At 37.9% G+C, this 13,533-nt stretch overlaps 1 protein-coding gene across 18 annotated transcripts in view; it reads right to left on the bottom strand.

Moving 5' to 3' along the window:
- The window catches only part of Csnk1g3 (casein kinase 1 gamma 3), a 91,998-nt gene that overhangs the window by 47,860 nt on the left and 30,605 nt on the right, over window positions 1-13,533 (bottom strand). For all 18 annotated transcript variants that reach the window (XM_076555253.1, XM_076555258.1, XM_076555256.1 and 15 more), the window contains 2 exons: window positions 11,020-11,060; window positions 7,343-7,412 (listed from right to left, as the gene is read on the bottom strand). In XM_076555253.1, coding sequence (XP_076411368.1) covers window positions 7,343-7,412; window positions 11,020-11,060 — 111 coding nt within the window. The remainder of the gene's footprint in view (window positions 1-7,342; window positions 7,413-11,019; window positions 11,061-13,533) is intronic.

Raw genomic sequence — 13,533 nt, 5'->3', positions numbered from 1 at the left:
AGTTGTAGAGAAGCAATCTCTGAATCAAGTCTCAAAAAATTGGGGTTATTATATGACTAGTATTTTGTGGTCAATTTTTTTCAAATGTTACCCAAAATGGAAAAACATTTAAGGAACATTATTATCTTTATTCACTAAATACATATTGATCAGATTATTCATATAAAATCAAGTAACTGAAGGGTTAGCCAAGAAATGCAAACTTGGGTTAACATTTTAAAAAGTCCACCAGTATAACTCACATTTAGTATAATGGGGAAGAAGTCATATAACACAAAGGAAACATCTAACACAACTCTCAGCAAAATTTGGACTATCAGCTGATGAAGTCTGATAAAGCACATCTATGGTCAGCTACAAGCTAGCACCACACTTAATGGTGAGAGACCAAACTTATTCCACTAATGACGGGGAGCAAGACAAGAACATCCACTTTGAACTCTTCTATTCAACCACACTTCAAAAGAACAAACACAATCAAAATAGATCTACCCATGATAAAGCTCCATGTTACCAAATATAAGACTTGTTTAACTAACCTTTCAAGGAATCAGGAGAAATTTCCTAGATGGGCTAGTTTAGTTTCAATCAGCATGACGTTTAAGTTCCCTCCACTTTAATCCTTACACAAAGTGACATGACATAATCTGACGTTAATTAGCCACATGTTGTGTACTCTTCTGTCTCCCCTCCACTACCTTATGAGGGAAGCAATTCTGAAATGGCCAATCTGCTTCTTGTTCTTGTTTTTGCTTTGTCAGCCTGTCCTGTGTATAAAACCACTCCTGTTGCTCAGCTCCCCAAGCCACTTAATTCCACGTTACAAGTGTTGCAGATCTGTAACCCTGACACTCTTAAGCTGGGGTCTTACCTGGGCTGTTTACAGAAAGACACTGAGGCAGTTTTTGTTTGTTTTGTTTTGTTTTTTTGAGACAGGGTCTCATTATCTAGCATTGACTGGCCTGGAACTCATTATTCGGACGATGCTAGCCTCCAACTCAGAGATCCACCTGTCTCTGCCTCTGTAGTGCCAAAATTAAAGGTGTGCACCACCATACCTGGTCCTGATGCAATCTTTTAAATAAGAAACACTGAGCTGAGAGTACAGCTCAGTGACAGAATTCTTGTTTAGTGTTCCTAATGCCCTGGTTTTGATCTCTAGCCTTGGAGAACTACAGGTCTATTCTGAGCTGGGATGGTGACCTCCATGGCACCTACAAATAGAGCACTAAGGACATGAAGAGGAGGGCTGGAGTCCAGGGTCATCCTCCAATACACAGTGAGTTTAGAGGCCTATGTGGACTACAAGACCTACATCAAAAAAAGAAAAACAAACAAAGCCAACTAAAACCTTAAACTAAACTACTGTTGAAGTCTTATCCTTTGACAAGTACAAAAACAAAGCATTCTTGAGAACTCCGAGAAACTATTCAAGACAAACTGATAAAACTGTTACCAAGTCAAAAGAAAAATCAAATTTTCAAGCAAGAGTTACAATTTTGTAAAATTTGTAGCTACTAATATGACCATAACAACTTATAATACTTCAATATTCTGAAGGTGGCCTGCCCCAGGCAGTAAGAAGAAAAAGAGCCAGCACACAGCCAGCCCCGCCCAGGGCTCTCCAACAGGGACATGGTGTTGCCCACTCCATGGCCCTGTTGCCGCTGCTACCAGTGCTGATGTCTGTGGCTGCACAGAGTTGGTTTGGCCCCACCCTCACTGGCTGCAGCACTCGGGAGAGCAGCCCCTACACCTCTCCCAGGCAGCACAATAGAGCTGACCCTGTTCGCAGGGGCACAGGCGGAACTGATCCTGAGGGCATGAAAATGGAAGAGCTGGTCCCATCCCCCTCTGCTATGTGGTAGTGTGGGTAAGGGAAAAATACCCTTCCCCCCACCCTGCCTCTTGCTGGCAAGTGGAAGAACTGCCCCTCACCAACTGCAGCACTCGGGAGAGTGGACCCTGCATCTCACCTGGTAACAACAGAGCTGGCCCTGGTTCTGCAGGTGTGGGTGAGCCCGCCTGGGGCATGACAGCAGGAGAACCTACCCCACCCCTTGCCCCTTGCTGCATAGGGTGAACTAGCTGGGACAGCGTTGGAGAGCTCACCCTTGTGGTAAGGATGGGGAACAACTGGCGAACAGACCAACCCTGCCCAGAACCAAGGCTGAGTTAGCCCTCCCCAACATCCACCCAATCTATAAACTACTGGAGAACATGAAGGGGCCAGTTCTATGGATCCAGAGCTGTATGATCTCCACAACACGGGGACAACAACAGGATACCCAAGAAGAGTCCCAGTGAGGGCCCAGCATCGATAGTGTTGCAGAAGCCAGAGGCCTCAAACCAGACCAATGACTCTGCAGCAAACACTTGCAAGTAGAGATGTGTGGACTGGAAGGTACACTCTGTGACTCACTGGGTCACACTGCAGCTTCCAAGTTGAGATGATTTTTTTTTCTTTTCTCTTAAATTTTGTTTTGTTTTGTTTTGGGGAGAGGGGAGGTTGCAGGGACAGAGAACAGATGTGAAGGGGCCAGGAGATAAATGGGATCCAGATGCACGACAAAGAACAAATTAAGAGTTAAATCTTAAAAAAAAAAAAAAATGTGAATATTCTAACAAAATTTTGTGTTACTATCTATTATGGTCCAATTTGGACAATGTGCTGTGAATATCACTCTGTATAAATAAACCACTGATTGGCCAGTAGCCAGGCAGGAAGTATAGCTGGGACAAGGAGAGAGGAGAATTCTGGGAAGTAAAAGGCTGAGGCAAAGAGACACTGCCAGTTGCCACCATGACAAGTGAGATGTAAGGTACAGGTAAGCCACGAGCCTCGTGGCAACTTATAGGCTAATAGAAATGGGTTAATTTAAGATATAAGAACAGTTAGCAAGAAGCCTGCCATGGCCATACAGTTTGTAAGCAATATAAGTCTCTGTGTGTTTACTTGGTTGGGTCTGAGCGGATGCGGGACTGGCGGGTGAGAGAGATTTGTCCTGACTGTGGGCCAGCCAGGAAAACTCTAGCAACACAATGAAACATCAGTATTTGAAATATATGCATGTCAATGAAACAATATCTTCCAAGAGATCAAGGCTTCATGTAGATGCAAAATCCTGCCTGGATAATTGATTTTAACATACAGACTCAGGGTGAAAGCTTCTAACTTTATACTGCAACTAAACTTTAAGAAACCACCACTTTTCACGCTTTGGTATAGTGCCTGGTTTGAATGTAAAATGCCCTCCACCATATACACACCAAGTGTATTTGAACAGTCACTCCCTAGCCAGAGATGCTGTTTTAGGAAGTTTCTTCCTAAAGAAGCAGGAACTTTGGGATTCAGTCCAGAGGGGGATAGAGGACACTAGTGTCAGGTTTTAGGGCTATATCAATCTCTGGTCTGTTTCCTCCACAATGAGAAAAATAACTAACACAATATCAAAAGTGTATACATAATTTAAATAACCAATCAAAGCTGACACAATATGAGGTCTAAAAGCAACAGTGGTATGTGAGACCATTTCAGGGGGTAATCAATATTAGAATTACTTAATAAAACATGGGGATTTAATTTACCTTTCAATTCTTGTTTTCTAACAAGTTAGTTCATAGTAAGTTTTCCTGAGATGGCAAGATATGTGCCATCATGATGGACTGAAGATGACTGTTTTCTATTACACTGGAAATTTGAAATGTTTGCAAAACAAAGCAGCAACACTCTTCTTGTTCGCTTATATTGAAAAGGAAAGTTCAATTTGATTTTTTAAATGTTTGGAATGTTATTTTAAATGACCATTTGGGAACTTTTCCTATTTCCTTGAATTTCTGTTACGGGCTACATCAGTCAATCCAATCCACAACAGAAGGTCTCTGAGATTCTCAAAAGCCTTAAAGGCATAACAGGAGCCCCAGCCCCCATGTCTGGGCTGTGCCACCTTGAGAGACTTCTTGGTACTCTCAGTCCTCTCACTACAGTGGTACCATGTGGAAGAGAGAACAGAGAAAGCAGATTTTCTTAGCATTTCTTCTTCTTGTTGTTTTGTGAACAGGTCTCCTATGTTGTCTAGGATGAGGTCAACCTCGTGACCCTCCAGCCTCAGACTTCTAAGTGGTGGTCACAGGCATGTGTTAATATACCTGGATAATTTCTTAAGCTTGTTAAAACATGATTCTGAAAAGCATGATCAGGTAACTCTGTAAAAAAGATGAATTCTAGATATCACTGATATTTACAGGGCTTATACAACAACCAAAATTCTTCAGAAAAAGTATAATTAATAAGTATAATGCTATACATTATAGAATCCTCTATATTCATTTTACAGCAGACAGACCTAGAGAGTTTTTAAAAGACGGTATACATAGAAGTGTTGACAACCAGATGGAAACATGTAAAGAATACAGAAATCATGACTTTTTCATAAAGCACAAATTGGGAAGGCAGAGGGGGCAGCAGGAAGAAAGAAGGGAGGTTCCCTAACTTCTTAGAAGACAATACTGTGAAGTTATAATTTTAGTAACAGCCACTATTGCTACCACCAAATTAGTGTAGATCTGCACAGAACCTCAAAAGTCAAGTCACTCACTTGAAAAACAATGTTCCCCATAGGAATACTAAAAATATTCAAAGTTATAAAGTAATGACATGACAGCACACAGAAGTCTCTCTTCTAGAGGAGCCAAGTGGTGGCAAGAAATGTGCTGCAAAGCAGGTACAGTTAGCTGGGGCTTTACCAGAGCATTCACTGGGAAAGGCCATTACATGTGCAAGAACACAGATCTGAAAATAATAGCTTCATACAAGTAACAATTAGTAAGCTTAAAACAACTAGAAAATGACCAGTAGAAAGAAAAAGAATATGCCCAACCAAGGACATTAAAGAGGATATGAATAGACACCTTAATGAAGACCATGAAAACACAAAGAATTGAATGGAATAATGAAAACAATTCAAGACATAACAATAAATTTCAACAAAGAAATAAAACCACTAAAGAAAACCCAAACTGAAATAAAATTGGAAATGAAAAACTCAAGAAGTCAAACAGAAACCCCAGAGATAAGCCTCACCAACAGATTAAGACAAGGAAGAGAGAATTTCTGATCTTGAAGACATTCTCAAAGAAAATGTTAAATCTTAAAAAAAAAAAAAAAAAAAAAAAAAAAGGCAGAAAACATCCAGGAAATCTGGGACACTGTAAAACACCAAACCTACGAGTAATAAGTATAGAGGAAGGAGGAAAGAAAAAAAAAGAAGAAGAAAAGAAAAGAAAGAAAGAAAAAAATAACCATGTCAAATGCACAGAAAATATTTTTAACAAAATCATTTAAGAAAATTCCCCCAATCTGAAGAAAGGGATGCCTATCAAGGGTGTAAGAGGCATACAGAACACCAAACAGACATGATCAGAAATGAAACATATAATAATCAAAACACTAAATGTACAAAACAAAGAAATGGTATTAAAAGTTGTAAGGGGGAAAGATGAAGTTACATATAAAGGCAGGCTCATGAGAATAACACCTGACTTTTCAATGTAGACTCTGAAAGCCAGAAGGGCCTGAACTGATAGATGTTTCTACAAGCTCTAAAAGACCACAGGTGCCAGCCCAGACTACTATACCCAGCAAAACTATCAATCACCATCAACAGAATAAGGAAAACATTTCACAATAAGAACAAATTTAAGCAATTTCTGCCCAGCACTTCAGTTCCACAGAAAGCACTCAGTCTAAAGTGATGGTCTGAAGAAGTCTGAAGAACTATACCCAAGAGGACAAAAAAACAAATAATCCCAGAACAGTTCATCAAAAGAGGGGTAGAAAAACACACACTACCACAACAAAATAACAGGAATTAATAAATACTACTCATTAATAACTAACCCACAATTCTCCAAGGAAAAGACACAGACTAACAGATTGGATTTGAAAGTAGGATCCATTTTTTTTCTGCCTCCAAGAAACACACCTTAACATCAAGGATAGACATCACCTCAGTGTAAAGTATAGAAAAGGGTATTCTAAGCAAATGGATCAAAGAAGCAAGCAGATGTAGTTATCTTAATATCTGGCAAAAGAGACTTCAAAACTAGTCAGAAGAAACAGAGAAGGACACTACATAAAAAATCTACAATATATTCATTAATACAAATGTTCAAGTTTACTAACACTGCAAGGACTACTTATTTGCATATGCTCTTAGTGGGAGAAAATGAAAACTCTGTATCATATGAAGAAACAGCTCTATCAACTAGAATGCAAACATGCATACAGAAATACACATCAAGAAATTATTTTATTAAATCTAGGGAAACAATATACCCTACTACAGAACAACTATACAAGTAATATCATTACAATTAGAAGAATAGGAATAAACAAAAGTGGCACTTGAAAGCTTCAATGTGAAGACAATGTAACACATAGTAGAAATTTTAACCATAAGTATTTGCCAATAGCAAAATCTCTATTCCCATTAAGATTTAAGAACTTCATAAATATACTTGCATTACCTACTGTTAAGAAATTACTACAAATTTGATGCCTTAAAATAACAAAAACTAATTGCATTACACCTTAGAAGCCAGTGTCTCAAATCAGTTTCATGAGGCTGAATCAAGGCTGAGCTATGGTCTCTTTACAGGCTCTAGGAGAAAACCCAGGAGCCTCCTTCAGGATCTTAGAGCTGCAGGTATTCTTTAGTTCATTCAGATCACTCCAATCAATGCCCCCATGGGCATACAGTCTTCCTCTTCTCTGTGTGTGTCAAATGTCTCTACTTTTCTAGTAAAGACACTTGTGGTTGCATTTAGGCTTACCTAGACAACATACAGGATAATCTTGCAATCTCAAATGACTGCTATATGCTAACTACATGTTCCAGGGATCTCCATGTGGATATATTTATGGAACCACTTTTATATCCATCATAACAACAGTAATATTGCTATAAAGGCTAACAATATGGATGCTCAGCAGCGAAGGTATTTGCCAACAAACCTAACAACCTGGGTTTAGTTCCCAAGACACACAAGGTGGAGAGAGAGCACCAACTCCTACACACCATCCCCTATCTTCCACAAGTGCACCACAATGCACACCATCTTCTGAAGTGGGAACTACAGCTGGATGCCCTACTAGGAACTCTCGTGTACTAAAAGAGCAGGAAGTACTCTTAGCCACTGAAGCATCTCTTCAACCCCAATAAAGAACATTTTTTAAAAAAAGAAGTCTCTGTAATCAAATTTAAGATATTATTTTTGAAACTAAAGAATTATTGTTATGACAGTCTGTGTTACTCCAAATTTTAAAATTTATATAACTTACCTCCAGATCCTAACTGCTTATAGAATCTGTATTCCAAATGCAGCTGTGGTGCTCTGGATTTCATGGGCTCCTAGGCAAACAAATGAAAAACAAAAGACATTTCAGTTAAAAGACAATCACTAGGTTCTAACTCCAAATGTTTTAAAGTGTAGTATCAACTCATATACACTATAATATTCTACTAGGTATCTCTATTCCTCTAGATCTATATAAAAAAATCTGATACCATCTGTAGACATATATAAGTATTTGAGCAGCTATCATAAGAACCAACAAGGTTTAAAAAAAATAATTAAATTAAAAGCATAGTTTTCTGCAACAAAAAATAAACACAACAAAAGAATAAAAAGACTGAGGGAAGTAAAAGGTTAACAGAAAGACTATGTCGATGCATTATGAGGGGAAAGTAGGAGCCACATCATTAGAGATCTGAACAATACAGTGAGAAGGTCTAATAGGCAGTGATGGGAAAGTGGGCAGCAATGGTCACAAGCAAAAAAAAAAAAAAAAAAAATCAAGAATGAGAAGCCCAAGGAGGTATATATAAATATATATAAAGTGCACTACAGACTTAGAATCATAAGGATTATTCATAGAAAATGGTAAGCTTAAATCTTGAGGGGCAATACAGAGTAGTAGTTAAAAGCATGGAGATTGAAACCAAATTATACAAGGTTTAAACCCTCGATTTCCTACTTCACTAGCTGTGTGGTTTGGAAAGTTAGTTAACTTTGATGTATGTTGCAGTTCCTCATCTGTAAAATAGTTAAAACTTTTTATGATCCCCTCTCTCCCTCCCTCCCTCTATATATGCATGGATGTCTATGTGTATAATATAAAATGTAACATATAAAATAGTGAAAGTAGTACCTTCCATATAACACCCCATTATCCATAAATTTTGATTAACTGTCTAAAAATATACAACCTTAAGATGTGAAATAATATCCACTTTCACCATCACAACTGAAATTAAATATACACCTTAATCACTGTTGTCCTCCAGGTAAAAAGGGAAATGGTCCTTACTTATTTTAATAATTTCAACTTGATTCCTGTACTTCAACAGCAATAACCCATTCTTCTGACTTTCCAATAAATTTAGGGAGAATGTGACTACAGGCCATACTTCTCTCACAACACGAAAGTAAAAACGTTCCCAGTTACCCTAAATTATGAGTAGTTATAATTTTTGTATGTAATGCTGACCACTGCACTTATAAAAAGACCAACAGGCTGAGTGTGAAGGTGCACACCTGTAATCCTAGCACTGGAAAAGTGGCAGAAGTAGATCCTGAGTTCAAGGTCATTCTCAGCTGCACAGCAAGATCAAGGCCAGCCTGGGCTAGAAAAAAAACCCTGCCTAAAACGATAGTCAGAGTAAAGGAAGGGAGCCCTGCCCCCACACCTCCCCAGAAAAGGGCAGAAAAGAGAAGTAGACAAAACGAACTGAAATGAAAGGGCTACACGGACATGTACAGAGAGACTAGAAGATGACACGTTGGCAGTTTCTAAGGCACCAGTGGAAGGAACAGGACGGACAAGTTCCAAGTCTGAAAATAACAGGACCGGAGGGTCACACCTGATGAATTAACCAGACCCAGGGAGTAGGCAGCCTGGCAGCGGCTCCTGTCTCCTCTGCACACAGCTGTTAATTATGGCCGCTTCATCACTAGCTCAGAACACCACACATTTCTATCCTGGAGGTTCCAATGCCATACAATGGGCTAGAACGTGAAAAAAAAAGAACAATTCCACACAAAATCAGAATGCCCATTAAATACTGTACAGTTCCTGTAGGCTCAGTCTCTCTGCTGTGATTCCTATACACTGAGTCCTGTCTGCTGAAATTGGCTTTCTATGTAGCCCTTTAAAATTACCTAATGCATAACTGGTCAAAGTGCTGAGAACAAGTGACTACTGACTACTCAGCCCAAAATGGGACAACTATATCAGTCCTCTCATATTCCCCACCTTATTCCTTAAGCCCTCAAGGAATATAACCTTCCTGAAGAGGGACAGAAAGAATGCCAATGTCGGAGGAGTGGAAGGAGCGCTGTAACCTCTGTCTTCTGGCATGACACGGCCACTGCACCCATGAACTGAGAACAGCTGAGGTGCTGAACAAGACTAAGCCCATCGACAATGTCCCAGCACGGATGGGGGCAGGGATGCATAAAGCATTCTGCACAGCTGACAGCTGATGGCTGCTGGAGAAGGGAAAGTGAACAGGGTGGGTGGGGGTGACAGGTTGACCACGCTCCAGGGGATGGCCCAACACTCACAAGAATACAGGCAGCACTAATGGGACTCAGTGACCTTTGGTTTTTGTTTCTTAAGGGACATAAGGTGGGAGGGGGTCATACTAGAAGAAGTGGAGAAAGGGGAGAAGGAGAAAACAGGTATGATCAAGATACACTGTCTACATTTATAACATGGATAAAGAACAAACTTTAAATATATTTTAAATAAAACATTTATACTAATTTGGGCACCTGACCTTAATAGTAAAAAATTCTCATAAAAAATTAGAAATGATTTTTCTCAACTTTGCCATCACTGAGAGCTTGATTATATTAACTGATCTCATAACTGATAGCCACAAATCCAATTAAAAACAGCAGTGGCAATCCTGCCATAAGCTAACCAGAGACTGTACAAGTCAAGTGTGGGTCCCATGTGTCCCGTGGGGCCACAGCCTGGTGCTTAGCGTAACAACGACACTTGGAGCAGCAGGGACTTTCCACCGCAGCTCATAAGCTGGCTTTCTTTTTCCTTGGATTCCTTCCCCTGCCTCTTCCTCTGACAGTCTGACTCACATCGTCCTAATGACACAGTCACACTGTCAGGACAAGGGTGACAAGGGCAAAGAGAATGACAAGACCAGGCCAACCTGGACCTCAGGGAAACCTGCCTGTCACTCACAAAGAGAAAATAGGCCTTATACAAATCATTCCTAGCACGCCTTTAATCCCAGCACTGGAGAAGCAGAAGCTGGTGGATCTCTGGGAGTTCAAGGCCAGCCTGGTCTACATAATGAGTTCTAAAACAGCCCGATCTAACTAGAGATTCTGCCCAAATAAATAATAGATGAATGAATGAATGATAAAATAAATGAATAAAAGCAGTCCCTGGGTACAAATTCTTCCAGAAGGGAACTATTTTGTACCTGTCACACTGAGCACATGAAATTTTACTCCCATAACTGCTCTCCTTACTACTACCCACACTCATGGCTTTCTGAATCCCTGAAAGTCATCAACAACCAGCTTTACCAGACTGACAAAACACCAGTAGAAAAAACATTAGAAGATAATTGGAAGTATGCGTTCAAATACGATCCGAAATGCTAAAGACATAGTTATTTTGTCTAAATGTTTAAATCAGAAAGAAAATTTTTGCTTTTATCCACTTAAAAATACCTTTCTAAACTAAAAACACTGCCAAACTTCAAAATTTCACTTCCATGATGCTGCCAAAGTAAGGACAGAGTTTTCATGGCAGAGAAAACGCTGAGACTCTATACATCATAATATGCTTCGGAGACAAGAATAAAAGGTCAGTCATGCAAGCATTTTTCTTTTTAGATGAACACCCAAGTTATAAAATGTAAAGATGAAAAATTAATAAGCCAATAATTAAAGGAAATAATTGTAGAATAAAAATCATGAACTTACCAGTTTAATCGCCACATATTCATTTGTGTATAAATTTTTACCTTGAAAAAGGAAGAAAAAAGTCAGATCCTGCTAATATTTTTAAATTTAACTTACATAACTTTCATGACCTGTACTGTTTTTACAAAAAAAAAAAGTATGTAAGACATTTAAATAGAGCAAACGCTTTTACTTCCAACTCTGGAAAAAAGGAAATTGCTATCAACTCGATAATGCATTTAATATTCACTTAGATTCCAAGTAGAAATCGGTACTAATAAATACATTATCCAATTATAATAAGGAAAATATTCTGACTGTTGTTATATTGCATGCAACTTAGAAAATAACCAATATTCAAGTGAATACTGAATCCATTTTAAGCCAGAATATCTTTATGAAAGAAGATTCTCCCCATCCACCATTTCCTTTTAAACCATTATGGAATACAGTATTATTATGCCACATATTTAATCCAGTATATAAAAAAAAATCCAGATATATAAAAACTCTGGAATATGTCTAAAACATAATTAAGTAAGAAAACTAATCAATAATTGGCTAAAAAAAAACCTCAATAACTACTTTTAGAAGAGAATTACTAATGTCTCAAATTATTTAGAGTTAAATATTAAAAAATGAAACAAAAAATACTTATCTCAATATATGGAGACCTTTCTAGGGATAAGAAAACATGAAGAACAGGATTTTATGCATATTTGGTTATATGAAATACTTTAAACTTCTAAATACTGAAAATTTTGTTAAGTACAAAGGTATGTAAATGACAAATCAGAATACAGGATTAACATCACTAACATGCAAAGAATTTAAATAAACTACAATTATCTTTGTGTTAGATATAAGCTAAAAAAATTCCAGTGGTCAGCATCTGCAGCCCCGGGAAAAAAAAACACTATGAAGAATTTGAGAGTCAATAAGCACAGAAGGACAATCTGAAATATAAATTAACATGTATCTTTACAAGTACATCGCAAAGAATGAAATAAAGCTGTGCGGTGGTGGCGCACGCCTTTAATCCCAGCACTCGGGAGGCAGAGCCAGGCGGATCTCTGTGAGTTCGAGGCCAGCCTGGGCTATCGAGTGAGTTCCAGGAAAGGCGCAAAGCTACACAGAGAAACCCTGTCTCGAAAAACCAAAAAAAAAAAAAAAAAAAAAAGAATGAAATAAAAATAGCACACGTTATTTCTTTATTTCCAGTAGTTTTTCAATTAGCGTGAGTGACTATTGTAACAAAAACAGAATGACTTGTTTGTTTGGTTTTAAACTGAAAAAGTGGCTCTGGTTACAGTGACTACTAAACACAAAACAGGCAGGTTATCAATTTTCATGCTTGGCATTTTTCTGCACAGTGCCCCTTAACCTTTCAGGAAGCTCCTAATTTCAGCTTCAGAAGTGCTACATCTTTACAGAGCAGAATATTCATGATGTAGTCTAAATAATGTCCTTACTGCATAAAAATGTGTAAAGGGGAAAAATAGTTATATTAATGTTGGGTAGCATCAATCTCATAAACTCAACATATTTGAAACATTTAACCCAATAGAAATACCAAGTGGTACAGATCAAGTTTCATTCTGAAACTAAATAAGCCTACATAAATATTTTTCAAATTTTAGAGAATGTTTTATATTTTTAAGAAACTAGTTTCACATTTAGAGATGTTTTCATGCAGCTTTTTAGAAACTCATTATGTATTAAAATGTAGGTGTCCTCTAGCAAATCTAAGTGAAGAGTGTTAGTAACCATTTTAGACTGGTATCCTAGTCACAATTGAATCAAAAATGAAAAAATTATGTTTCTTCAGAGCATTATATTCTCTTCATAACTATACAATTTTATTCTGAACTATTAAATATAATAGATTCCACAGAACCAAAACACACCAGCATTTTTGCTGGCTTTCATAGTCTAATCTTTCATGTCACAGCAAAAAAAGAAAGAAAGAAACAAAGAAAAAAAAGTTGAATCTTAAAAAGCATCATCTTTGTTAATATTAGAGATCTGGCTGAATGGTGAGGATTACAATCATAAATATGAATGATGATTAAATAATACACAGTCTTGTCACTGAGTACAGCCATAGTCCTACAGTTAGATTTTAATCAATATGTGTTACACACAAAAGTGAATGGTGTACAAAGTGTGTCTGTCTTTGTGGTATGAGTAAGACAGAGTGGATATAGAGAATTCCATTAAGGCTCTAAGTGGCCTGGGCCGAGTTCATTGATATCTTAATCTACTTCAAGTGACATTTCCAGTACCGTTTTCTGCTACACTGAACCCAAAGAAGTTTTACCAATATTGTGGAATTGGAGTTATTACAGAAAACTATGTCCTTCAAATGTTACATGTATGTTTATAGCAGGGACATCAGTATTAACTCTGCACTTCCAATAATAAAGAATGTTCAAGTTTAAAAATAGTTTTCCAGCTAGCTACAAGCTACGTTTTCCAGGCTCTTTTTCAGCTTAGTGTGGCCAAGTAATTAACTTCACACCAGTGGACATGAAG

Source organism: Peromyscus maniculatus, chromosome 19, assembly GCF_049852395.1.
Source record: "Peromyscus maniculatus bairdii isolate BWxNUB_F1_BW_parent chromosome 19, HU_Pman_BW_mat_3.1, whole genome shotgun sequence".
NCBI classification, from domain to species: domain Eukaryota; kingdom Metazoa; phylum Chordata; class Mammalia; order Rodentia; family Cricetidae; genus Peromyscus; species Peromyscus maniculatus.
Note: the sequence above shows the minus strand (reverse complement) of the source record. Positions and strands in the feature narration are given on the sequence as shown.